Below are 27,648 nucleotides of genomic sequence, written 5' to 3' on the forward strand. Positions count from 1 at the left end.
GGGACAAAGGTATCAACCGGCAATGTATTTGAATCATTCTTCCGCACAAATCCTGCCCTGAAGCCCAGAGGCACCAAGTGCTACCTTCTCGGCCATCGCTTGCAGCCATCAAACAGATCCCTTGTCGAAGGAAAGGAAACTTCTGCTCTGAAGTTGAGCCGTAGCAGGATAGCTCAGGCCTGAGCTGCTTTCTTGGCCTGGTCTGGAGTGCCTGCCTTAGGCTTCTTCCGCCTTTTCTCGCGGAGAAGCTGGCGGAAGTGCAGGCGCTTTGCGTTGAGGCCGTAGGCCTGGAGTCGCTGGCGGCTGAACTCCAAGCGGCCCACTCGCACCCGCGCCACCCCCTTCCTGCTTCTCTTCTTGGGCCTCTGGACTCTGGGGGCAGCAGGAGAGGGGTCCTGTGGAGTGGCAGTCTCCACCCGGCTGCTTGAGGCTGGCGCTGGTTTCGGTACGGGATCTCCCTTGGGAAGCAGGAGGCGTTCTTCCTCGCATTCGGTGCCGGGAAGCCGCAGCTCTTTAGAAGGCAGCTCCTGGCGCTTGGCCTTGTCCCTGCCCTTCTTTCCTTTCTTGCCTGGTGTTTTCTTTTCGCTTTCCGGCTCCTCCGCCCTGAAAGGGGAGCAAACGGATGAATGAAACAGGACGAAAACATGGTGTAGATCTCAGAGGGCTACTGCTGCGTCGCAGAGTGAAAGAGATGGCCTCAGGAGGGAATGTAATCACAGTGGCAAGAAATCTTTATGCTCATAAGTGGAAGGAGGAAAGAATACCTTCCAAAGAAGAATGGCTGATAAAAATCAAGGAATACGCAGAGATGACTAAACTAATGGCACTGATAAGAGACTCAAGCTTAGATCCTTGCAACTCCCGTCTCTTGCGGGGGCGCAATTAGTGCCAGCACCGTCTGTTAAAGAGTTTGGGTATAATCTTCAAAACGTCCCTTTCCATGGAGGCGCAGATTGCAGCTATAACAAAAGCAGCATTTTTTCATCTCCGCCAAGCTAAGCAGTTGGTTCCTTACCTCTCTTGCCCTGACCTAGCCACTGTGATCAACACAACGGTCACCTCCAGACTTGATTGTTGTAACTCACTCTACATGGGGCTGCCCTTGAGACTGACCCAGAAACTCCAGAGGGTCAGAATGCCGCGGCGAGACTCCTTACGGGGTCCTCGCTGCGGGATCACATTCACCTGGTGCTATACCAGCTGCACTGGCTCCCGGTGGAGTACAGGATCAGGTTTAAGGTACTGGTTTTAACCTTTAAAGCCCTATATGGCCTAGGACCCTCGTACCTACGGAACCGCCTCTCCTGGTATGTCCCACGGAGGACCTTACGGTCTTCAAACAAAAACATCTTGGAGGTCCTGGGCCACAGGGAGGTTAGGCTGGCCTCAACCAGAACCAGGGCTTTTTCGGCGGTGGCCCCGATCTGGTGGAACTCTCTGTCACAAGAGACTAGGGACCTGCGGGACGACATCTTTCCGCAGGGCCTGCAAGACAGAGCTGTTCCACCAGGCCTTTGGCCAAGGCACGGTCTGACCCCCTGCTTTGGTAATCCTCACAGAACTCTAGTCCAATGGTTGTCATGAATTTGATTTTGAATTGATTTTAAAATGAATTGATTTTAGAATGTTGTGTTACTTTTATTGTTGTTAGCCGCTCTGAGCCCGGCTTCAGCTGGGGAGGGCAGGATATAAATAAAATTATTGTAGTTGTTGTTGTTGTTGAGGACAGGAGACCTTTCCTAGTTTACTTAAAACAGTGGTGTCCAAACTTTTTTCAATGAGGGCCAGATTTGATGATGTGAAGGGCCGTGAGGGCCGACCAAAGTTGTTGGCCTTTTTTTAGGATTGAAGTTGTTGAGCTTTTTTAATGATTTTGCCCCTTGAAATAAACTGCCACAGGGACTGGATTAAACTAACCAGCGGACGGGATTAGGCCCCCGAAACGGACTTAAAAAGTTATTCTTTATACATGAAGCCCACAGTGGGGTTTGAAATTTAAGGAGAAAAAATAGTAGATTATATTAAGAAACCTGCTAAAGAGGATGAAGGGTACTTTAAAATGTAGTTATGTGAAATTATATTTATGAACTTTGAGGATGGACAAGCAGAAAGTCATTAGCATTGAAGGAGTATAATTATTGAGTGTTAAAATGCAATCTTGAATCTTGAAATCAAATAAAATAGCAATATAGATATAAAATAGAGCACATACTCTGACTGAAGGGATTTGAGAACCTGCTTCTTCTTCCAAGTATTCTGGCCTTTCTGCTCATAGGCCGTCTTGTCTCGCAGCTCCTCCTTCTCAGACCTGCATGGAGAATACACCTGTCAGGTGCCACATGTAAGATGCCCTCCTTACCTGCCTTCCCACCCTGATGGGGGTGGGAGGGGAAGAGCAAGGAACAAAACCATCTCATCGTAGACAACAACATGGCTGGTAGTGGATGGTGCCTTGTGCAGGTGCAAAACACCCCAAAAACCAAGAGGTCTACAAAGATTCCTCTTTGCTAGACACTGGAGCTGCGGTGGACTGCTCTGTGACTCAGAAGCAGACACCTCCGCCCCATTCCCAAACTTGCAGGCCCCTTTGTTCATTGTCGCTTGCCAGAAAATTCTTCGAAAAAACTGAAGCATGAGTCGCGGCGACCAGCACAACCAGAACTGGGCTAGATCTCAGGAGTCCTGGTCCCCAAGCCACACTGCACACAGCAGGGTCCCCACTTTTATTCGGTTTCCAGTGTAGACAGACACCGCATCCTTCCTGCGCCTCACCTGTACATACAGGTCTTCCGCAAAGAACACCAGCGGTTCAGCTCCTTGTCATCAGCTGCCAGGATCTAGGGAGAAAGAATCATTCATTTCTTATTTGAATAATAATAATAATAATAATAATAATAATAATAATAATAATAATTTATTATTTATACCCCGCCCATCTGGCTGGGCTTCCCCAGCCACTCTGGGCGGCTTCCAACAAAATATTAAAATACAGTAATGCATCAAACATTAAAAGCCTCCCTAAATAGGGCTGCCTTCAGATGTCTTCTAAAAGTCTGGGAGTAGTTGCTCTCTCTGACATCTGGTGGGAGGGCGTTCCACAGGGTGGGTGCCACTACCGAGAAGGCCCTCTGTCTGGTTCCCTGTAACCTCACTTCTCACAATGAGGGAACCGCCAGAAGGCCCTCGGAGCTGGACCTCAGTGCCCAGGCAGAACGATGGGGGTGGAGACGCTCCTTCAGGTATACTGGACCGAGGCCGTTTAGGGCTTTAAAGGTCAGCACCAACACTTTGAATTGTGCTCGGAAACTTACTGGGAGCCAATGTAGGTCTTTCAAGACCGGTGTTATGTGATCTTGCCGGCCACTCCCAGTCACCAGTCTAGCTGCCGCATTCTGGATTAGTTGTAGTTCCCGGGTCACTTTCAAAGGTAGCCCCACACAGAGTGCATTGCAGTAGTCCAAGTGAGAGATAACCAGAGCATGCACCACTCTGGTGAGGCAGTCCGAATGTTGCACCAATTGGCACCTGATCCTCCAGAAGCATGCACCCCGGCCTTTGTTTATTAAATTTGTGTGCCTCCCTTCATCCGGAAATCACAGAGCAGTTCACGATCCAAATGAGAACACAAAATACATAACGGAACAAAACCAAACCAGTAACAACCCTGCCTCCAGCAAATACATTGAAAAGGCCACAGCATGGTTGAAGGGGAATGTTTTTGCCTGGTGCCTAAAGATATGTAATGAGCATTCCACAAACAGGGAGCCACTGCAGAGAAGGCCCTGTTCTCGTGTTGCCACCCTCCAGAGGAGGCACATGAAAAAGGGCCTCAGAAGATGATCTCAGGGTCTGGGTAGGTTCATATGGAAAGAGGCGGTTCTTCAGGTATTGCAGTCCTGAGCCGTTTAAGGCTTTATAGGTCAAAAGCAGCACTTTGAATTGGGCCCAGAAACTGATTGGCAGCCAGTGGAGTTAGGCCAGGTTTGGTGTAGTATGCTCAAACACTCTTGAGCAGAGGTAAGCAACCTAAGGCCTGGGGGCCGGATGCAGCCCATTCGCCTTCTCAATCCAGCCTGCGGACGGTCTGGGAATCAGCGTGTTTTTACCTGAGTAGAATGTGTCTTTTTATTTAAAATGCATCTCTGGGTTATTTGTGGGGCCTGCCTGGTGTTTTTACCTGAGTAGAATGTGTGCTTTTATTTAAAATGCATCTCTGGGTTATTTGTGGGGCATAGGAATTCGTTCATTTTTTTCTTCAAAATATAGTCCGGCCCCCCTCAAGGTCTGAGGGACGGTGGAGCAGCCTATGGCTGAAAAAGTTTGCTGACCCCTGGGCAAGAATGAAGCATGTGCAGAATCCCTTTGGCTAGACAGAAGCCTCATGTTAGGAGATGAGTTGTCAGATGAGAGCTGAAAGGCTAGTCCCAAAAAGGGGAAACTGCAAATTGGTGCAAGATCCAGTCCAAGGAGACTTAACCTTTGAAGAATCCACACGAGGTTTCTGTGCATCCCAATGTTCATCTACTGCCTGGTACTGGTGGCTATGTCCTCTACAGGAATTCGTTCATTTTTTCCTTCAAAATATAGTCCCGCCCACCACATGGTCTGAGGGACGGTGGACCGGCCCACGGCTGAAAAAGGCTGCTGACCCCTGGTCTTGAGCAACCTGGCTGCTGCATTCTATACCAGCTGAAGTTTCTGAATCGTCTTCAGGGACAGCCCCATGTAGAACGTGTTGCAAAAATCTAGCCCGAAGGTTACGTGAGCTTAGATGGCAGATGTTAGGCTATCCCTGTCCAAACAGGGGCATGTGTGGGCCACCTGCCAAAGCAGACAGACGTCACTCGTTGCCACTGAGGCCACCTGAGTCTCAAGAAATGGGTCCAGAAGTATTCCCAAGCTACATACCAGCTCCTTCAAAAGGAATGTAACCCCATCAAGAGCAGGTCATCTTCCTTCCATCCAGTCTAGGGAACCGCCCACAAACAGTGCCTCAATCTTCTCTGGATTGAGCTTCAGTTTGTTGCATCTCATCTAGTATACAGTGGTACCTCGAGTTAAGTACTTAATTCGTTCCGGAGTTCCGTACTTAACCTGAAACTGTTCTTAACCTGAAGCACCACTTTAGCTAATGGGGCCTCCTGCTGCTGCTGTGCTGCTGGAGCACGATTTCTGTTCTCATCCTGAAGCAAAGTTCTTAACCTGAAGCGTATGTAACCCGAGGTACCACTATATTACCAAAACAGACCTCCCCACCCCAGCGGGAGAAAAGAAATCCGCCTCAGTCTTTGCAAAAGGGTAAAGTTACCGTATTTTTTGCACCATAACACTCACTTTTTTCCTCCTAGAAAGTAAGGGGAAATGTCTGTGCGTGTTATGGAGGGAATGCCTACGGGTGGCATGCCTACGGATTTTCCTCCTCTAAAAACTACGTGTGTGTTATGGTCGGGTGCGTGTTATAGAGCGAAAAATACGGTACCTACCTCCTCAGTTGAGAGTCCATAGCTGCAGGGCACCACGGTTCGGTATTTGAAACGGCAAGGCAAGTCCCCTATCAGGTCTTCATAGTCCAGGCGGTAGAATTCATCTAGGTACTGCTCAAAGGTCTTTGTCTCTGCAAAGAGAAAGAGAGAGACTTTTTAATAACCTTTGTAAAAACAAAAAAACCAGAAGCTTTTCTTTGGGGAATTATAGGGATGGAAATACCTAAATTGTATAGAAACTTATTGATGCATATTTTCCCCCAATGTAAAAAAATTACAATGTATTTAAGAGAACACTGTAAACAGTTAAAAACTTTGGCAGGATTGCAGTAATGCTTGTAATGTACAAAAAAACTATGGTAAAAAACATATTATTTCTTTTTAAAAAATAGAGAATATAAGGGAAGCAGTGGAAAAAAAGATTGATAATTGTAACCATGGAAGGGTGGAGGGGAGTCGAAGGATTCAGAGAAACTTAAATGATGATGTGGATGTTTAATGTCTGAATTTAAATTTGTTAAATAAAATTTGATAAAAATATTTTAAGGAATAAAATAAAAAGAAACTTATTTATGTATGTTACTACAGCAGCAGAAATGTTACCCACCCCAAAATGGAAAGAAGCAGAAGTCCCAGAAAAGGAAGAATGGACTCAACAACTTGTGGAATATGCAGAAAGGGTGAAACTTACCAGAATAATAAGAAATCAAGATAGCAAACTTCTTATAAAAGAATGGAAATGGTTTATTGAGTATTTACAGTTGAATTTTAAATAGATAAGAACATCGGCAGGATTATTGTAATAACCTGCAGTTTTATAAGAGTATTTAGAGAAATAATTGATCAAATTAAGGTGAATTTGGATATGCAGAAGATATTAAAAATAAATTTAAGGAACCAAAGGAAGTCAAATTTTGAAATGTTAAAATGATTGTGAAATTAATGAAATGTATAAACCTGAGAAGCATAAATAATTTTTTGAAAGAGAGAGAGAGAGAGAGAGAGAGAGGGAGAGAAAGAAATTTGGCTGGGCAAGGAGATTTTCATTAAACGGGAAAGCTGGAAAATGCCCAGAAGCGTTCACTCTCTCACTGAAGCCTCCATCACCTAAAGAGAGCAAAAGAGAGAGAAAGTCCACTTCTCTCTCAGTTCCAACAATTCTCAACTGCAATTGACGCCACCTGGCCTGGGAGAGGTTCTATGGGCAAAAGACGCCATGCAAGTAAGGCTGGCTCATCTTACCCACTCTGGGATCCCACAGCTAATTCTCCCTGGGTCTCCTCGCTGGCCCAAATAGGACTAACTTAGCCAGCTAACCCTGGTGATCATCTAATGTTTACTGGATTTCCTCCCTAAACTGATTTTTGAATTCTGAATTTATTGTTATTCACATTTTATACTGTATTTTATGCTGGTTTTTGTTGCATCAATGAAGTGTTTTAAATTTGTTGTTAGCCGCCCTGAGCCCGGTTTTCTGAACCGGGAAGTATAAGTAAATTATTATTATTATTATTATTATTATTATTATTATTATTATTATTATTATTATTATTACCATCCTTACCGGGGTCAAAGGGTTTTTTCTCCCGACTGACAGCCTCTGCAAAATGCGACTTGCGTTTCTTCTTGCCCAGAAGGGGAACCTCCAGCCTCCGCTGCTTTCTGGAGGGGCCTGGCTCCTGGGTGGGGTCGTAATCGGCATCCATCTGAAGAGGTGGTTTGTGGAGGGGAGTAGAGAGGAGAAAAGCAAGCGTCATTTCACGCGGGCATCGCAAACCCCAGGAAGAGAGCAGAGCAAACCTCCCTGCTTCCCTAGTGCCAAAAGTCACGCAGGGAAAACAAGACAGAACCCAACCAGACATAGAGCAAGAAGCTGCTGCTTATCGCTCACCAGCCCCCGCCCCCATAAAATAACCTCTCAAAGGACCTGTTGATGGCATTTTACCATTGTACTGTTGAGAGTGTATTAACTTATGGTCTCTGTGTGTGACTTGGAAGCTGCACGGTCAGGGGAAAACCAATGCTGTCCAGGGTTGTAAAGACTGCAGAGAAAATAATTGGGTGCACTCTTCCCACCTTGGATCAAATCTATGCTTCCAGGTGCCATAAGAAAGCTGCAGAGATAGTGCGCACCCCGGAAATGATCTCTTTCAGCTTCTGCCTTCTGGAAGAAGGTACAGGGTTGTAAAGACTAGGACTAGCCGCCTGAGAAACAGTTTCTATTCAAATGCGATTTTGGTTTTAAATGCAGTGTAAGGTAGTCTCTATGGGAGTATATTCTGGGACACGGGTGGCGCTGTGGGTTAAACCACAGAGCCTAGGACTTGCTGATCAGAAGGTCGGCGGTTCGAATCCCCGCGATGGGGTGAGCTCCCGTTGTTCGGTCCCTGCTCCTGCCCACCTAGCAGTTCGAAAGCACGAAGTGCAAGTAGATCAATAGGTACCGCTCCAGCGGGAAGGTAAACGGCGTTTCCGTGCGCTGCTCTGGTTTGCCAGAAGCGGCTCAGTCATGCTGGCCACATGACCCGGAAGCTGTACGCCGGCTCCCTCGGCCGATAAAGCGAGATGAGCGCCGCAACCCCAGAGTCGGCCACGACTGGACCTAATGGTCAGGGGTCCCCTTACCTTTACCTATGGGAGTATATTTTATTTAATTATGGGGTATCAGAGTTTTTAGGGGGTTAACCAGGGTAGGATAGCAGGCGTGTTGGTTTCTGAATGTCTGGTGTAGATTTTCAATTTCGTTGTTCTTTTGTGACAATGACAATAAACATTATCGTATCATATTTGCACGAGCATCTCTCCTGCTGCTCACTTCAGCATACAGAATGCCAACTGCACCCCTATGGTTGTGCAAGGCTCCTAGGAGATCCAGATTTCACCGCTCTTCATTAAATATGTTCCCAGTCTTCAGGGAGGAAAGCCTGGATGCGACAGCTGCATGCAAAAATGCATCAAAACCTGCCATCCTCTCATGAAAGATGTTGCCCAAAGTCTGCCCCCTTTCCCCACCTCTAGCCATTAAGTTATTAGATGTCACCGTTTTTGCTAAGTGTCCTCAAATCTGCAGGGTGCCTTCTGGTCACACTGACAGGGACTGTGGTTTTCCCTCATCTATTTGCCCATCCCTTCATGGGCACCATCTTCTGCCAATCCATGGCTGCAGTGCATGAACGGTCGCAAGCACAATTCAAAGTGTTTCCAAGTGCAATTCAAAGTGTTGGTGCTGACCTTTAAAGCCCTAAATGGCTCGGCCCAGTATAATTATTATTATTATTTATTTATTTATATCCCGCCCTTCCCAGTTCAGGAAACCGGGCTCAGGGCGGCTAACAACAAATTTAAAACACTTAATTGATGCTACAAAAAAAACCCCCAACAGCATAAAATACGGTATAAAGCGTAAATAACAATAAAATAAAAAATCAATTTAGGGGGGAAATCCATCCAATAAACATTAGATGATCACCAGGGGTAGCTGGCTAAATTAGTCCCACTTGGGCCAGCGAGGAAACCAGGGGAGAACCAGCTGTGGGATCCCAAGAGCGGGCAATCTTCACAAAAAGGGGAGGGGAAGGGAAGGAAGGGGAACAAAAGATCAGGCCAGGTTCAAATTGAAAGCCAGGCGGAATAGTTCTGTCTTACAGGCCCTGAGGAAGGAAGTTAAATCCTGGTCACATGGGACAGAGCATTCCACCAGGTCGGAGCCATCACTGAGAAGGCCCTGGCTCTGGTGGAGGATAATCTAACTTCCTTAGGGCCTGGGACCTCTAAACTATGATTATTCATGGACCTTAAGGTCCTCTGCGGGGCATACCAGGAGAGGCGGTCCCATAAGTATACCTGAAGGAGCGTCTGCACACCCATCGTTCAGCCCAGACACTGAGGTCCAGCTCTGAGGGCCTTCTGGCAGTTCCCTCCCTGCAGGAAGTGAGGTTACAGGGAACCAGGCAGAGGGTCTTCTTGGTGGTGGCACCCGCCCTGTGGAACGCCCTCCCATCAGATGTCAAGGAAATAAAAAACTATCTGACTTTTAGAAGACATCTGAAGGCAGCCCTGTTTAGTGAAGTTTTAAATGTTTGATGTTTTATTGCTTTATTATTATTATTATTATTATTATTATTATTATTATTGAGAGCCGCACCACCCCCTGGTTAAGAATGCAAGCCAGACATACCACAAAGTCAGGATCCTCGCAGTGGGGGTGGTATTCTTCGTCCTCCTGCAGCCCCAGGTCACCTTCTGCTTCAGTTCCATCCCCTCCTGTCCACTTGTCCCAATTCCACTCATCTGCATTCGGGATGAAGACGAAAAAGACATTTTTGCTTCCTAAGCTAATGATTCCTCTGGTCCCATTGCTTTCTGAACCTCACCCTGGAGCCGGCATGCAGTAATGCCCAAGAATCCCTCAACCAAAGTTGGGATGGATAAGGAAACAGAGCCCCCCCCCCCCCCCCGGTTAAGGCATCTGAAGGCATGAAACGAGCTTCACGTGCTGGAGATGTAATGAGGTTGAGGGTACGTTTTGTGGTGGACTTGTAAAAGGGTAAAAAAAATTGGGAAATGATATATAATGAATTGAAAAAAATGTTTAAAAGCACTTTTCCAAAAAAAAAACAAACAAAAAACAGAGATCCTTTTGGTTGGGGATATTTCAGAGGGAAATTCCCAGGTGCCAAAAAAGACTATTTATGTATGCTACGACTGCGGCTCGTGTTTTGTCAGCCCAAAAATGGAAAACGAGCAAGGTCCCAACCAATGAAGAATGGGAATTTAAACTGATGGAATACATGCAGCTTGCAGACTTAACATATAGAATAAGAGAAGGAAAAGAATGTAGACTGGAAAAAGACTGGAAAATGTTTACTGAATGTATGGGTGAAAATTGTGTTCATTTAAGAATGCTGGTAGCATTAAGATAAATTCAACAGTGAAAATAAGTTCTGATGGATGTAACAATGGATTACTGAATGGTTTATTTTGCGTAAAATATGAAGGATGGGTGGTATGCAAAATGAACCATGGAAAGAGAAGAAGGGAAGTCATTAAGGTTGTTTAAATGAATATTTTGAAATGTAAATCAGAAAATTAAATTAAAATTATATATAAATAAAAAAAAGAAACAAGCGTCACGCAAGAATACACAAAATGACTCCTGAGGATATCTAAAGCGCAACAGTCATTTTAACATTCCTGGCAGATTCCAGATTACGTGGGCAGCTTCTGCAAAATACTCCCGGCTTGCCTGGCTTCCTCCTTTCATGTCCCCAACTCACGTTCTCTTCAGCAAAAATTCTCCCAGCCAAAAACATCTCCCGGTTCTGCAACAGATCTTCCATGCGCCAAAATGAAGACTAACAAGAATCTGGCTGGATCAAGCCAAAGTAGATCCAGTTTCATGCAATACCCCACAAGCACATCATTAAAAGCCACCTGAGCAGGTGCCCATCTAAAGCAGCCTTCCAGATGGTTTGGACAAAGAGATCCCGCCATCCTCACCCAGAACAGCACCAGGTCGAGGGGAGGGGGGGACTGCTCTAGAATTGGGGGTCCCAATGCTGACCTCACAAGCAAATTTGTTTTCAGACCGAGGGCAAACTGCCCATGTGCCAAGTCATCTTCTTGACATACCATCAATTCCTTCCTCTGCCTCAAACTGTGGTTTCTCTTCCTCACCAACTCCGTAATACTCGTCCCCAAATAATTTCTGTAGGAAACAGAGAATAATCATAATCATAATAAAAAATATATTTATACCCAGCTCTCCCCAGCCAAGACCGGGCTCAGGGCAGCTAACACCAGGTATAAAAACAATTGATTGAAATACAACTTAAAAACAAGATCAAAATACAACATTAAAAGGCAGCCTCATTTCAGTAGAAACTCAAATCAAAAACTTTTTTGGGGATGAAAACAACACGTCTTCACCAAGGCCAACTATCCAGACTGGTCCTACGTGGGCCAGGAAAAAGCCAGGGAAGTCCCCAAATAGGAGTTCCATCACAGAAGGAGAAAGGAAAAAGGAAAGAGGGGGAGCGGATCAAGTTGATTCCAAGCCAAAGGCCAGGTGGAACAACTCTGTCTTACAGGCCCTGCAGAAAGAAATCAGATCCTGCAGGGCCCTGGTCTCATGAGACAGAGCGTTCCACCAGGCTGGAGCCAGTGTTGAAAAGGCCCTGGCTCTGGTTGAGGCTAATCTGACTTCCTTAGGGCCCAGGACCTCTAGGGTGTTGCTATTTATGGACCTTAAGGTCCTCCGTGGGGCATACTGGGAGAAGGGTTAGACTAGACAGTCCTCAGGGTTCCATCCAACTCTACAATTCAATTCAAGAGTTGGCTACTGCCTAAAGCAGTAATGGCCCAACTTGGCCCTCCAGCTGTTTTGGGACTACAGCTCCCATCATCCCTGGCTAACAGGCCCAGTGGACAAACAGCTGGAAGCTCCTGCAGCCAATCAGAAGCTGCACTTTGGCTTCCAAATGTTTTGGAAGTCAAATGGGCTTCTGGAATGGATTCCGTTCGACTTCCAAGGTACGACTGCATAGAATAATATGCAGTTGCAAATGTTGACAACAGGGCCCATGAAGGGGACGAGGGGGAAGTCTCGAGATTCAGAGTAATCTCTATACAGTCATACCTCGTGTTGAGTTTGCTTCATGATACGTTTTTTCAGGTCGTGTCCCGTGGAGACCCGGAAGTACAGTGGTGCCCCGCAAGACGAATGCCTCGCAAGACGGAAAACTCGCTAGACAAAAGAGTTTTCCGTTTTGGAGGTGCTTCGCAAAACGAATCTCCTATGGGCTTGTTTCGCAAGACGAAAATGTCTTGCGAGTTCCTGCGGGGGTTTTTTCCTCCCCCCCCCCTTTTTCTAAGCCGCTAAGCCGCTTATCAGCTGATCCGATAAGCCGATAAGCCGCTAACAGCGCTAATCCGTCAATGGGCTTGCTTCGCAAGACGAAAAAACTGCTAGACGAAGAGAATCACAGAACGGATTCTTTTCATCTTGCGAGGCACCACTGTACTGGAAAGGGTTACTTTCGGTTTCACCGCTCACGCATGTGCAGACGCACAAAATGATGTCACGCGCATGCGCAGAGGCAAATCACGACCCGCGCAGACGCAGGTTGCGTTCTGCTTATGTTGTGAACTGGACTACGGAATGGATCCCGTTCGCAACCAGAGGTACCACTGTATATGGATATGCATTTGGGATGTTATAAATTTATATTTGTAAAATCAAATAAAAATGATTTCTAAAAAAAGAAGAAGAGTTGGTTAATGCCTAGCATGCAAAAGCACTGCCCAGTTTCAAATCAATTCATTGAGCCGTTTTCAAATGACAAGCCAAATCTACTTCCCTCAATTTCTCATTGTGGCAGGAGAACGGGGTTCAGCTGACTCACCCTTAACACGGCCCTACCATTTGGGAGAGGGGCTGGGGCAGTGTCTTCTGGCTGCCAGCCAGAACCCTCGGCACTGGTATACAACATGCACCCACCTCCATCAGCTGGTCATGTTGGGTGGGATCAAAGTCCCCTTCGAGGTCCATTTCCTGGAAGGTGCTGGTTGCACTGCCGGTGATCTCACGCAGCTTCCCCAGCCGTTCCAGGATCTCCCGGCGCTTCAGGTTCTTCAGCTGCTTCAGCTCCTCCTGTTTTTGAGCCTTCTCCTTTTAGGGTGAAGAAAAGCACAGTATTACGGGAGAAGGCCGTTATTTGGCCCATCCGGCACCCAGACCTACGTCTGAAGAATGCTCTCCCCAGGGAAGTTCACTTGGCGCCTTCATGCCTGAACCCGCCTATACTTCCCTGGGAGTCCTGAGAGACCTGCTCCCCGCTTTGCAGGACTTTTCCCACCTGACCTGGGAGGGCAGGGTCTGGACTGACTCCAGCTACAAATGCTGAGGTTGCTGAAGAGACCAGAGATCATCTTGGCTGTCTGAGTGCAGACCCAGGTCATTGAGCCTGAGCTTCCATTGCTGTCGCCCACCATGAACCACCATTGGCAGAAATGGCAGCAACAGCAGCAGATATGCTCTACGTTTATATTTTATTTCCTTGCTAATTATGCTGTTTTAAATGTGCATTTTATACTGGACTTCCTTTAGTAATGTTTTCTTTTGAAATGTTTCAGATACTTTTTGGGGTTAACTTTGCGGCATTAAATGTGTGTTTACCTTCTTTGCAATATTTTATTCTGAAATCTTTAACATTTTAGTTTCCCGTTATTTATGATGCTTGGAATGTATAATTTATATTTGACTTTCTTCAGTAATGTTTTATTCTGGATCACTTTTTTGATGTTTTATTGTAGGTTTGTAAACTGCTTTGAGCTTTTTTCTGAAAAATGCGGTACAGAAATGAAATGATTAATTATACACCTTTAGGCACCATGCAAAAACGTTCTGTTTTAACCAGGCCTTTGGTTGATTTCATTTGACACCCTATGCCAGGGGTCAGCAACCTTTTTCAGCCGTGGGTCGGTCCACTGTCCCTCAGACCATGTGGTGGGCCAGACTATATTTTGAGGGGGGAAATGAACAAATTCCTATGCCCCACAAATAACCCAGAGATGCATTTTAAATAAAAGGACACATTCTACTCATGTAAAAACACGCTGATTCCCGGACTGTCCACAGGCCGGATTGAGAAGGCGATTGGGCCGCATCCAGCCCCCGGGCCTTAGGTTGCCTACCCCTGCCCTATGCCCTTTTAAAATGTGGGGGGTTTTGGGACGTGTTATTGGGCAGTTGGTTTCATTTTGATTATATATTTTGTGATTATATATTTTGATTTTGTTCTGTGAACTGCCCTGAGACCTCCGAGTATAGGGCGGTATATAAATTCTAATAATAATATTAATAATAATAATAGGCAAAAGTTTCAGCCCTCCTAGGCAGCCCAATAGAGCTGAACATTATCCGCTCGTATCTGTGCAGAACTCACTTTCTTCTTGCGCTCCTGAGTCTCCTGCCGTTTCTCTTTACGGCGTTCGTCCTTCCGGCGCACCGAGGTTGCAATGTTGCGGGGATAGGTTTTCATCTGGCGGTACAGGTATCGGAGAAGAGAAAAGAAGAACTCTTCAGCCTCGCGTTCTTCAGATGAGCAGAGATCCCAGCAGCACCCCCTTTCATCACCCCAGTCTCCTCACAGAGAGAGGACGTCCCTCTTGTCACTCATAACATAATGGCGCCAGGACACCGAGAAGAAAGCCTAACTTCCCAGTGCAGGCAGAGAATGTTTCCTCTCACCAACTGGGCCTCAGGCTCCTCAAAGCGGAAGTTGTACTTGCGCTCAAAATCCTCTTGCTTCTTTAAGAACAGCTCGCCCTCATCCGACGAATCCGATATAGCCAGCTGCGCTGCGGGAAGCCTGTGGAGAAGGCAGAACATGAGCTGGAAGAGGGAATATAGCGCAAGGACAGTGTTATAAGAAAAAACTGCTTCTTTATCCCTTATGGGGTACCCAAGAGCCCATATAGAGTCCTTAGGCACCATATTTTTCGCCCCATAGGACACACCTAGGGTTTTTTTTGGGGGGGGGGAATAAAGGGAAAAAAATTATTTCCCCCCCAGGCTTGGGGGAAGCCCGAGCTTCCCCCGACCCCAGCCCCCAGAACAGGCTGCCGCCCCAAGCCTCGCGCGCCCGGTGGGACCTCCCGCCAGGCGCGCAAGGCTTGCCGACATCTGCCCGAAGCAGGGGGCGGGCTCCGCAGCTCGCCCCATGCTTTGGGCTGTAGGCTGCCGCCCGCAAGCCTCCCGCCGGGCGCACGAGGCTTGCAGATAGCTTCCTGAAGCCTGGAGAGCGAGAGGGGTCGGTGCGCACCGACGCCTCTCGCTCTCCAGGCTTCAGAGAAAGCCTGCATTCGCCCCATAGGACGCACACACATTTCCCCTTCATTTTTGGAGGGGGAAAAGTGCGTCCTATAGGGTGAAAAATACGGTAGGTTCTCTATCGGTAGGAGAAAATAACAGAGGCCAACCAAAGAATATTGAGAAACAAAGCAGCTAGTAAGCCTGATCTTTCCTGGTATTGCTGGTGAAAATCAGTGAAACTTTAAGAGGAAAGAACTCTGTGCAAATAACTTAGCCCATGGACCCATGAACACCTCCCTCTGGACCATGTGAGCATGGATGAATTATTTTTTAAAAAATAAAATTTATTTCTACCAATAAAGATGGGAAGAATAAGGTTATCCCTGGTGTCACTATAGAAGGCATACCTAGAGATTATCAACCTCCATTAAGTGACATTGTGTTAGATCTTGCCCATGAAGGTGCACTATTAGTGAATGGGGGAAGCGGGGAGCTCAACAAATTAAATTTCCTTTCCATCTACCTTCACCTGGATTGGGGACAGGGGGAGACACACCAGGGAAAGTTATGCCCTATCCTTAAGGAACTCAAAAATCCATCCATCGGCACTCACCCATCCTCCTCCTCCTCCTCTTCCTCCCCTCCATCATCTGCCTCCTTGTAGCGCTTGTTCAAGATATAATCTCGCAGGAACCGCTCCCCCTCATCGAGTTGTGGGTCGTTCCAGTATTCTTTAAGGGGAGCCTGGGGAAACAGAGGAAACCCGAAATGAAGTCACCTGCCTCAAGACAGGGACAGTGCAGGAAATCCCCCAAAGGACCACCTAACAGGGTGAGATATACATTATGAGTAGGGCTGCCTCTGAAGACGGTTCAAAAACTTCAGCTAGTGCAGAATTCAGTTGCTCACCGGAGCAAGACGGTTTGAGCATATTACACTGATCCTGGTCCGACTGCACTGGCTACCAATTAGTTTCTGGGCCCAATTCAAAGTGCTGGTTTTGACCTATAAAGCCTTGAACAGCTCAGGACCGCAATACCTCAAGGACCGCCTCTTTTCATATGAACCTACCCGGACACTGAGATCATCCTATGAGGCCCTCCTTCATGTGCCTCCTCTTCCAGAGGTGCAGAGGAGGGTGGCAACATGAGAACGGGGCCTTCTCTGCAGTGGCCTCCCTGTCTGTGGAATGCCCTCCCAGGGAAGTTTGCCTGGAGCCTTCATTATACACCTTTAGGCGTCAGGCAAAAACGGTCCTTTTTAACCAGGCCTTTGGTTGACCTGATGGACATCCCGTACCCTTTTAAAATGTGGATCTTTCTTGGGGGGCTGTTATGGGGTTATTGCTTTTATTTTTATTTTATATACTGCAATCTTTCCTGTGAACCACCCTGAGACCTCCGCGTATAGGGCAGTATATAAATTCAATCAATCAATCAATCAATGGGGCAGACACATGCTTTTCTGGAGCAACGTGGGGTAGCGCCTGCTCATGCAAAAAAATGTTCTGCTAGCCTCAGCAGAAAACCGCTCAAGATGCGGATTTAGCAGGACTCAGAAATTAATGGGAGTCCAATCCTTTCTGCGTCGAGATGAGTGTTTCCGTTCCGTTACTTTATTGAGGCGGCTGGAAATGTGGGTTAAACCACAGAGCCTAGGACTTGCCGATCAGAAGGTCGGCGGTTCGAATCCCTGCGACGGGGTGAGCTCCCATTGCTCGGTCCCTGCTCCTGCCAACCTAGCAGTTCGAAAGCACATCAAGTACAAGTAGATAAATAGGTATCGCTCCAGCAAGAAGGTAAACGGTGTTTCCAGGCGCTGCTCTGGTTCGCCAGAAGCGCCTTAGTCATGCTGGCCACATGACCCGGAAGCTGTACGCCGGTTCCCTCAGCCAATAAAGCGAGATGAGCGCCACAACCCCAGAGTCGGTCATGACTGGACCTAATGGTCAGGGGTCCCTTTACCTTTTAAGGAAACAGCAAATGGTCGGATCCCTTCTCCTAGCTAACTTGAGACTCTCAAGACCAAGACCAGCACACTGAGCGTCTTGGGAGAGGCACTGCAACCCCAATCATGGGCTTCTGGGAGTCGCAGCTATTCCGGAAGCCTGTTGTAAAAATCTTGTCTAGGACTGGGGGAAACAGTGCCTTAATTCATTAGGAAGAAGCCACAAACCAGAAAGTGGCCATACAGAGCCAGATGCAGCGGCCCATTGTTGTGGCCCATTTTTCAGTGTCATCCAAAGCGATGGGTCCCCAAGCCCATTACATACCAGGTGCTATTTGACACCTACAGAAATCTGTAAAATGTATAAAACTAAACCCAACTTATGCTGGAGGTGCAACCGATCAGAGGGAACGCTTATACACATGTGGTGGCAATGTGAAAAAGTTAAGGGCTTCTGGGACTTGGTCTTTGAAGAAATGAAGAAAATCTTTAGATTTATTTTTTTGGGGGAAAACAGAAGCCTTATTGCTGGGAATAACTGATACAGATGTACCCAGAGAAGATAAGAATCTATTCTTGTATGCTGTGGTGGCAGCTAGAACCCTGATCGTAAAAAATATAGTGATTATCTGAAGAAGCGATGCCCACATCTTACTTCTTGGACTTGTTTTAATTAACTTCTGTAAACTGATGTACGGTTAGAATAAGGACAATCAAAATAGAAAGTAAGTTAAGAAGAAGATTAAAGAAAGCAGATTAACATGGTTGATATTAGACCCATGTAGAGGATGAAGGAAGTCAACAAAGAAAATGGGAGTCTAATTTAGGTTAATACATATCTTATTTTTGAGATATGTTTTTTGCTTTTTGCTCTTTTTTCTATTTTTACATTTATATATTATATGTATTTTGTTTGTAGTATATTGTACATCTATGTGTTGTTTTATGTTTGTCAGCATATAAATTAAAATATATATATTAAAAAAATAAATACATACCAGGTCCTGGAGTGCTTCCTCTGCTTGTGGCTTCTCCTGACCTTTTAACCAACTGATGTAGTCTGCCTCCTCATGCTCCTGAGAGAACAGAAGAGAAGGTAGAACTGAGGCAACAATGTCATGGATTATATACAGGGCTGCCTCTGAAAACTGTTTGGAAGATTCAGCCGGTACAGAATCTGGAGGCCAGGTTGCTCACTGGCTTGGGCATAGAACACCGATCATGGCCTGAACGCACAGGCTGCCAGCTAGCTTCTGGTCCCAATTCAAAGTGCTGGTTCTGACCTATAAAGCCTTAAACAGCTCAGGAACCCAATACCTATAGGTCCACCTCTCCCCATATAAACCATCCCAGATTCTCTGTTTATCATCCGAGGCGCTTCTTTGTGTGCCTCCTCCACATGTCGTCCAGAGGGTGGCAACATGAGATTATGTGCTTGTTTTTATCCTGTATTTTATTCTGTGAAACCCCCTGAGAACGTAAGATGAAGCACAGTATATAAATCTAAACAACAACAACAACAACAACAACGCACCACCCTGACCTTGACTAAAGGAAGCTACATTTATCTGAACATTAAAACACATTTCAAAGTTTAAAGGTAAAGGGACCCCTGACCATTAGGTCCAGTTGTGACCGACTCTGGGGTTGCGGCGCTCATCTCGCTTTATTGGCCGAGGGAGCCGGCGTACAGCTTCTGAGTCTTGTGGTCAGCATGACTAAGCCACTTCTGGCGAACCAGAGCAGCGCACGGAAACGCCGTTTACCTTCCCACCTATTTATCTACTTGGACTTTGACTGCTAGGTTGGCAGGAGCAGGGACCCAGCAACGGGAGCTCACCCCATCACAGGGATTCGAACTGCCGACCTTATGATCGACAAGCGCTAGGCTCAGTGGTTTACACCACAGCGCCACCTGCGTGCCTATTTCAAAGTTTAGTGGCTATTAAAATATGTATACCCATCGTTCGGCCCCTCACCTCCTGCTTCCTGTTTAGAAAGCTGTCTTCACCAAGGCCACCAAAAGCCAGGCATCACCAGGGTCACCTTACAGCATGCCTGCTGATGCTCACGCTTGAATTTTGGAGCATCACCAGGAAAGCAACTTCTACTGCTATAGGACGGTGAAGGAGTCGCCACCCTTAGCCTTTCAATTTGAGGCATCTCTTTTACACACACACACCTTCTCCTCTTTACTTTTGGGCCGTTTCTGCAGCAAGGATGTCGAGCTTCCACCTTCATCATCATCTTCATCACTGTCAGCCACAAACTTTTGGAAGCTGCATAGTGGGGTGGGGAGGGCAAAGCCGGGTTTAGAAAGAGTGTTAAAAACTCAGATATACAGTGGTACCGCTGGTTACAGATTTAATTCATTTTGGGGTGCCATGCGCACCCCAAAAAATCTGTAACTAGAGGTGTTGCTTCTGTGCGTGCGCATGGTGCACAGGGACAGTCAACACAGATCAGGCATAGGCAAACTTGGCCCTCCAGATGTTTTGGGACTACAACTCCCATTATCCCTGACTACTGGTCCTGTTAGCTAGGGATGATGGGAGTTGGGATGATGGGAAAAGCCCAGCTCAGGAGAAGGGAAGGAGCCCATTCTCAGTCTCAGAATCTGTTTTCTGAAAACAACAACAACAACAAGGGGCTGCTGTGCACGTGCAGTGATTCTCCCCCCCCCCCACATTATGTAATGGCAGCATACTCCCCCCATGTATGGCATTTGGGAATGGGGCCTGATCCCTCGTGCACCTCATTACTGGAAAAAGATGGCACACGCAAAGAGGAATGTCAAAAGTGGGGTGGGGAGATATTGTCCACAAGCCTGTTATGTTGACGAGTCGGCCTCTCCCCTCCGGCACAGTTCTCAGCTCACCTCTCCTTAAGCTGCTTCTGCTCTTCTACGTAACTCTGAAAAATTGGGGGGGAAGGAAGGGAGAAGGTTAATACCCCATGCCACAACTGTGCACCTTTCCTAGAATGGGCCAGGAATTCCCTTGGCCAGAAACAGCACAATTTCCCAAGATCTCATGGTGCAACTGATGCACCAAGCCCCAGTTCACGATACGATACGATAATCTTTATTGTCATTGTCCCATACAGAACAACGAAACTGAAAAAATCTACATCAAACATTCAAAAACCAACAAGCCTACTATCCCTGCTATCCCAGCCTGGTTAACCCCCTAAAAACTCTGATACCCCATAATTAAATACAATATACTCCCACAGAGACTACCTTACACTGCATTTAAAACCAAAATCACATTTGGATAAAAACTGTTTCTCAGGCGGGGATCTCCAGATTCCCAGCCTCACCTTTCTGTTTTTAACTGGTTCTCCTTCATCGTTTTCTTCATCTTCATATTTCCTGTAGGAAAAGAGGGATAGTGAGTTGATCGTTCCATCCTGTACAACGCAAGGAAGCGTGTGTTTTTTTAAATGCATCTTAATTAATTTTTGAGACGACAGCTATAAAAAGTCAGTAAGATGTACAAATCAGAGGAAAAGGGGGGGCGACCCTAAGTGTAGCCGTGACTGAGTGAAGCGCAGAGATTGTTTGCATCATCTTCTTCACCTTCAATATTAAGAAACAAACGCGGAGCGATGGAAAGGAACTCGCATCAGAATGAAATGAGATCAAATGCTACCATCACCAACAATATAAAAATCAAGCGAAAGGGACAGTCACGAAACGCATCTAGGCCAGGCAAAAGAATAATCTGTCAGGGGGGAGGCAGCGCCCCCTCCAAAGCAAGTCTCACACAGAGGAGAGGGATGCTGTTCCTTCTATCTTTGAATCTCTGCTGGACATGAACTGACGGACAGAGGGAGGAGATATTTGTTTTTTATAATACTTTTTATTGTTTTTTACATATATTTTCTTACATAACACCATAGTGTACAAAAGTGAATAAAACATTTGGCTTCATGAGCCTGCGGCTTCCCCCCTCCCTGATCGATGGTTTTCAAACCTATTCTCTATGTACTGCATTTTCTTACATAGCTTATTGCTATTAGATCATAATCTTGTTTACATACTAAATTAACTGTAATCAGTAATAAATTTAACCTTACAAACTTCTTGTAACCCTACTAGCGATGTTAGTTGTTTGCAGTTGTCTTTCAAATGTAACACAAATTTATTCTAGACTTTCAGAAAAGTCGGATCCTGGTGGTTCCGGATTTTCCAGTCAGTTTTGCCAATTTGGCATAGTCTAGTAATTTCATCAGCCACTCTTCTTTTGGTTGGTAAATCTTATTGTTTCCATCTTTGGGCTAATAACATTCTTGCTGCAGTTGTTGCCTATAAAAGCAATGTTTTATCCTGTTTATATATTTCTCAGCCTACTATACTTAATAGTAAAGGCTTGTGGGGTTTTTTATAAACATATATTTCAAAAAAATTTAAATTTCATTATATATCATTTCCCAGAAGGTCTTCACCTCCTTACAGGTCCAGAGGGAGGAGATATTGGTGGTACTGCTGAAAGGGTGGCAGCGCTAAGGGAGGTAGATGGGTATAAAGAAGCTGTCTACACAGACTCATGTTCAGTTTGTGAACCAGGTTCTGTGTCAGGTAACTTTGCTAAGTCTTTCAAGTTGTCCGCCTCCAAGGCAGAGTTCAGGTCTGCTATGGAGTCTGGTCTTGGGAGAAAAGCAATGACAAACCTAGACAGCATCTTAAAAAGCAGAGACATCACCTTGCCAACAAAGGCCCGTATAGTTAAAGCTATGGTTTTCCCAGTAGTGATGTATGGAAGTGAGAGCTAGACCATAAAGAAGGCTGATCGCCGAAGAATTGATGCTTCTGAATTACGGTGCTGGAGGAGACTCTTGAGAGTCCCATGGACTGCAAGAAGATCAAACCTATCCATTCTTAAGGAAATCAGCCCTGAGTGCTCACTGGAAGGACAGATCCTGAAGCTGAGGCTCCAATACTTTGGCCACCTCATGAGAAGAGAAGACTCCCTAGAAAAGACCCTGATGTTGGGAAAGATGGAGTGCACAAGGAGAAGGGGGCGACAGAGGACGAGATGGTTGGACAGTGTTCTTGAAGCTACAAACATGAGTCTGACCAAACTGCGGGAGGTAGTGGAAGACAGGAGTGCCTGGCGTGCTCTGGTCCATGGGGTCACGAAGAGTCGGACACGACTAAACATCTAAACAACAACAACACCTACTTTGAGGGTGTCCTGGTTTTTACTTATTGAAATACGGCAACCCTAACTATTATCTCTATCTGGAATTTGATGGATTGATGCTTTTGAATTCTGGTGCTGGAGTAGACTCTTGAGAGTCCCATGGACTGCAAGAAGATCAAACACATCCATTCTTAAGGAAATCAGCCCTGAGTGCTCACTGGAAGGACAGATCCTGAAGCTGAGGCTCCAAGACTTTGGCCACCTCATGAGAAGAGAAGACTCCCTGGAAAAGACCCTGATGTTGGGAAAGATGGAGGGCACAAGGAGAAGGGGACGACAGAGGACGAGATGGTTGGACAGTGTTCTCGAAGCTACCGACTTGAGTTTGACCAAACTGCGGGAGGCAGTGGAAGACAAGAGGGCCTGGTCCATGGGGTCAAGAAGAGTCGGACACGACTAAACAACTAAACAACAACAACATGGAGTCCAGGGAACCAGGACCACTGCCACAACAAGCAAATGGCAAGGGCGATAGTAGCAATTCTAGGAAGTATCAGCTGCCCCCCCCAAACTGCACAACAGGGGAAGGTATCTTGGAACACTGCCTTCCCCTTTTTATGGAAAGTTCAGCTTTCCATAAGCACAGCCTGCCAACGAAACAGATGTTCCGTAATATCAAATATTATCTGCGCATCTCAGCCCACGGAAACAACGTTTTCCAAATTAGGTGGGAAACGATACAAATTTCACCTTTTATAAAGGAAATTTTGAACTACCAAAAGGACTTTGGCATGGAGCTACCCTTTTCAGAGTGCTGTTGGCCTTCCAGCTGATGAAGCATCTTGGAAGATAACTCCCCAGTTTCCTTGACGTAGCAACTTTTTGGGAAGAAAGGCTGCAGGTCTAATGCTCACATCTTTGCCCTCTCTCTTTTTAAATCGTTTCGTACCATTTCTTACGAATTTGCAAGCTTGAGCAGTACCTTTACACTAGTATTGTGTATGGACTGTGGCTAAATATTATTATTATTATTATTATTATTGTTGTTGTTGTTGTTGTTGTTGTTACTACTACTACTACTACTACTACTACTACTACTACTACTACTACTATTATTCTACCCAGCCCATCTGGCTGAGTTGGAGCAGGGTGGCCAAAAGATCTGAACTACCCATTGATCTGAACCACCCATTCCCACTTTTGACCGCACATATGTAGTGACCCAGTGATTGAATAAGACAGAACAACTTATTCATGTGTTCCACGAGATAAGCATTGCCATTGTTAAAGGCCAACAACATGGGCAGCTTCATCCTAACATTTGTTCCCCACCCCAAGTAACGTGACCGAGTACAGTGGTACCTTGGTTCTCAAACTTAATCCGTTCCGGAAGTCCGTTCCAAAACCAAAGCATTCCAAAACCAAGGTGCGCTTTCCCATAGAAAGTAATGCAAAGTGGATTAATCTGTTCCAGACTTTTAAAAACAACCCCTAAACCAGCAATTTAACATGAATTTTACTATCTAACGAAAATGAAAGCAATAAACAATGTACTGCAGTCACACAATCAATCAATCAGTAGCTGAACTGGGTTCCACACAGTCCCAAAAACAAAACAAAAAGAGCTGCAAAAACAAAAACGCAAAATAAATAGCAAAAACAGACAGACCTCAGCATAACACTCAAAACGGAAGTGTGGCACTCAAAACAGAGCACGTTCAACTTCTGAAAAAAGTTTGCAAACCAGAACACTTACTTCCGGGTTGGCAGTGTTTGGGTTCCAAGTTGTTTGAGTACCAAGGCGTTTGATAATCACGGTACCACTGTAATAACAGTTCAAGATTCAAGACCCCCAGGTTAGGGGTTTAACACGGCAGGCACCCTGATTTTCATGCCTTACCCTGCCTTGTCCAGAATGACCTTCCTCTCATAGTCCTTCAGAAACATGGGCTTTTCTTTCTTCCTGGGGGGCGGCTTCTCGCCTTCGCTATCCGAAGAAGAATCTGCTGGCAAAAGCAATCATAGATGATCCAACAGACAATTCCAGAAAAAAAGCTGCGCTCGGAACCCAAACCAGATCAGAAAATCCTCCGAAAAGTCTCCCTGGGCCAAGCCAGAACATCTCACAGTTTTCCCCAAGGCAAGATATCATAACCTGGATCAGCGATTACCTTCTTCACGGTAGAACGTAACATCCTTCTGATAAATCCGGGGGTCTTTTGTTTTCAGCAATGCCAGCGTGCTGTAAAAAGCACGATCCAATCTGGGGTCCAGCTCCTGCCGCAGGAGAAGAGCACAATTAAGATTGGATATATTCTGAAAAATATATTCAGGAGGATCTGCCTTCCTAGCTTTCTCCAATAAGAACAAAACCCAAATATTTCCATCAACTTAGTCCAAGAATTACAAAAGCTGAGATTTTGCCAAAAACCCTATCTGACCATAAAAGGTAAAGGTAAAGGTACCACCGCCCGTACGGGCCAGTCTTGACAGACTCTAGGGTTGTGCGCTCATCTCACTCTAGAGGCCGGGAGCCAGCGCTGTCCGCAGACACTTCCGGGTCACGTGGCCAGCGTGACAAGCTGCATCTGGCGAGCCAGCGCAGCACACAGAACGCCGTTTACCTTCCCGCTGGTAAGCGGTCCCTATTTATCTACTTGCACCCGGGGGTGCTTTCGAACTGCTAGGTTGGCAGACGCTGGGACCGAAAGACGGGAGCTCACCCGGCCGCGGGGATTCGAACTGCCGACCATACGATCGGCAAGTCCTAGGCACTGTGGTTTTACCCACAGCGCCACCCGCGTCCCCTTAACCATAATCTGACCATAATTTGGTACTAATTGCCTTTGAAGGTAAGGATAAAACACCCTTTAGGTGGAGATTAAATGAAAATTTGTTAGATAATGACTTTTGAAAGGGCTCAAAAATATCTTACAGAATATTTTGATTTGAATACAAATAAAGGTACTGATATTGGCATAGTTTGGGACGCCAGCAAGGCAGTGATGAGGGGTTTCTTTCTGCAGCAGAATAGCATATTAAAGAGGTAAAAAGAAACAAAGAGGAGATATTAAAAAATATAAAGGTTATTGAGAAACAGTTGATTAATAAACCAGAAGACCCCAAGTTGCAACTTAGTCCATTACTATGCTGAAATGGCTAAAATGACCGAAAGAGTCAGACATCAGGAAGATCAAAATTTTAATAAGGAACGGGGGGGAAATTATAAACATTGTAAACAGTGGGATTGGAATATCACTTGTAGTTTAAGGTTGAATTCTGGACACAATGGAGATGTAAAAGATTTGGGTTATCATAATAAGATGCAGGATGGAATTATTATTATTATTTATTAACCCAGAGGTCTCAGGGCAGTTCACAACAAGACCACAACATATAAAATCAAACCCAAAGCAATAACCCAAAACCCCCCCCCCAAAAGCCACATTCTAAAAGGGTGTTGGATGTCAATCTGGTCAGCCAAAGGCCTGGTTAAAAAGGAATGTATTTGCCTGGTGCCTAAAGATATGAAGGTGCCAGGTGAACTTCACTGGGGAGAGCATTCCACAGACGGGGAGCCACTGCAGAGAAGGCCCTGTTCTCGTGTTGCCACCCTCCGGACCTCTTGATTAATAGGACCCACAAAGGGGAGGATGTAAGTCCAGGAGATTCCTTGCCTTGGAGTCTTGTTTTTATGATTTATGTTTGGAAAAAAACTCTTTAAATTTTTAATATGAAAAACCAATTTTTTAAAAAAACAAAAAACCCAAAAGTTTTCCCAGCAGAGAAAACAGAACTTCTGAAAACAGAAAACAGAAACTTCTCCGCGGCTGAAAACAGAAGCAGGACTCACCTCGTCTTCGGAACTGGTCTCAGACTCAGAACTCGACCCGTCGCCTTCGCCTGCATCCCCATAGCGGTCCTGCACTGCAGGGGTGGAAGGGAGAGAAGGAGGGAAGGAGCCGGGCAGGATGTTAGAGGAGCAGCAAAGGGCGACCCTCCCTCCAGCCCCTGAAGGTTCTGGGTTCAAGCCCAGGCAGACGCAGGGCCGGATTTAGGTTTGATGAGGTCCTAATCTACTGAAGGTAATGGGGCCCTTTATATGTCCAGCTGTCTTTTGTCAACAACAAATTGTTGCTGTTTTTTAATAATAATAATAATAATAATAATAATAATAATAATAATAATATTTTATTTATACCCCGCCCTCCCCGGCCAGAGCCGGGCTCAGGGTAACTAACACCAGTAAAATTACAATAAAAACATAATAGGGAGGGGGGAAACCAATTTAAAATACAGGTTAAAAATATAACTTAAAATGCAGCCTCATTTTAATAGTAGACCATAGATCGAAACCATAAGGGGAGGGAAACATAAGGGTCAGACTGAGTCCAAACCAAAGGCCAGGCAGAACAGCTCTGTCTTGCAGGCCCTGTGGAAAGATGTTGTGTTGAATATATGCTATATGGTAATTTATGGACCTAATAGGTATCTAAAGCCATTTGCACATAACAAATAGGAGCCTACACAACACAAAACACTGTTGCTGTAGGTAGGTTTTATTTTATTTGTTATTTATTTTATATTTTGGAAATGTACATCCAGTCCCCCCCTTTAAATATTTTGGGGGCCCCCAAGTGAGTGGGACCCTAAGCTATAGCTTGTTTAGCTTATACGTAAATCCGGCACTGGTTCGAGCCCAGGCAGCGCTGGGAGAGACTCCCCTGCCTTGAAATCCCGCGGAGCCGCTGCCAGCCAGTGCAGGCAACACTAGCTGCTCCGGCTCGGTCCGCTTCCCTCCCTCCCTCCCCGCCCGCCACTCACGCCGCTGCAGCTCCTCTCGCCGCCGGTAGCGCCCGTAGCGCGCCGCGAACGCCGCGTTGATCTTCAGTTCCTGCTGCGCCGACATGCTCCCTCCGCCCCGTGTCTTCCCGCACGTGGGCACGGGGCGCTTCCGGGTCAAGGCGGCACGTGAGGGCGCGCGGCTGCGGAACGCGCGTTCTGCTCCGCCCACCCCGTTAAAGGGAAAGGCAGAAGGAGAAGAACTCTCTGCAGATCGGGCGGCTAATTCCGATTTAAAAGTCTCGAATCGTGGACTGGAGTCAGGAAAACAATATTCGGTTCGTCGCCGAGGATCTGGGGCGTGGAGGAAACCGCATGCAAACACCGGCCGATTCAGAAATATTTTTAACCTTCGTATGTTTTAAAAGTATGGTTTCGGATTTTTTCTTTGCTTTCTCGTTTTAAGTATAAATGT

General features: G+C 46.1%; 1 protein-coding gene and 1 long non-coding RNA gene across 3 annotated transcripts; both read right to left on the reverse strand.

The window, feature by feature from the left end:
- Positions 1-14: 14 nt before the first annotated feature.
- KRI1 (KRI1 homolog) lies at positions 15-27,362 on the reverse strand. 2 transcript variants are annotated; one of them, XM_081176377.1, is made up of 19 exons: positions 27,216-27,362; positions 26,245-26,318; positions 24,563-24,668; positions 24,292-24,394; positions 20,566-20,617; positions 20,123-20,157; positions 19,427-19,523; positions 18,243-18,320; positions 15,911-16,041; positions 14,734-14,854; positions 14,429-14,524; positions 12,982-13,152; positions 11,115-11,190; positions 9,661-9,773; positions 7,048-7,189; positions 5,484-5,614; positions 2,773-2,837; positions 2,213-2,308; positions 15-603 (listed from the first exon to the last, which is right to left on the reverse strand). In XM_081176377.1, exons 1-19 carry the CDS (start codon positions 27,298-27,300, stop codon positions 174-176), a joined length of 2,202 nt encoding a protein of 733 aa, XP_081032503.1. In that variant the 5' UTR covers positions 27,301-27,362; the 3' UTR covers positions 15-173. The 2 variants fall into 2 exon arrangements, with proteins under 2 accessions (XP_081032503.1, XP_081032502.1); XM_081176376.1 differs by having other exon boundaries at positions 24,292-24,397.
- On the reverse strand, positions 4,204-5,211 carry LOC308577155. Its single transcript, XR_014003477.1, has 2 exons — positions 4,598-5,211; positions 4,204-4,276 (listed from the first exon to the last, which is right to left on the reverse strand). It is a non-coding gene; the product is annotated as an uncharacterized lncRNA (long non-coding RNA).
- Positions 27,363-27,648: the final 286 nt, after the last annotated feature.

Source organism: Podarcis bocagei, assembly GCF_964188305.1.
Source record: "Podarcis bocagei genome assembly, chromosome: 17".
In the NCBI taxonomy this organism is placed as follows: Eukaryota; Metazoa; Chordata; class Lepidosauria; order Squamata; family Lacertidae; genus Podarcis; species Podarcis bocagei.

Bases quoted from the DNA above. Each gene is read 5' to 3' on its own strand.
- KRI1 (XM_081176376.1), bottom strand. From the start codon at position 27,300: ATGTCGGCGCAGCAGGAACTGAAGATCAACGCGGCGTTCGCGGCGCGC. The intron at 16,042-18,242 runs GTATGTATTTAT...CTGTTTCCCCAG, and splicing joins AGGAAGCACTCCAGGACCTG to GCTCCCCTTAAAGAATACTG. The intron at 5,615-7,047 runs GTAAGGATGGTA...TTCTCTTTGCAG, and splicing joins GAAAAAACCCTTTGACCCCG to AGACAAAGACCTTTGAGCAG.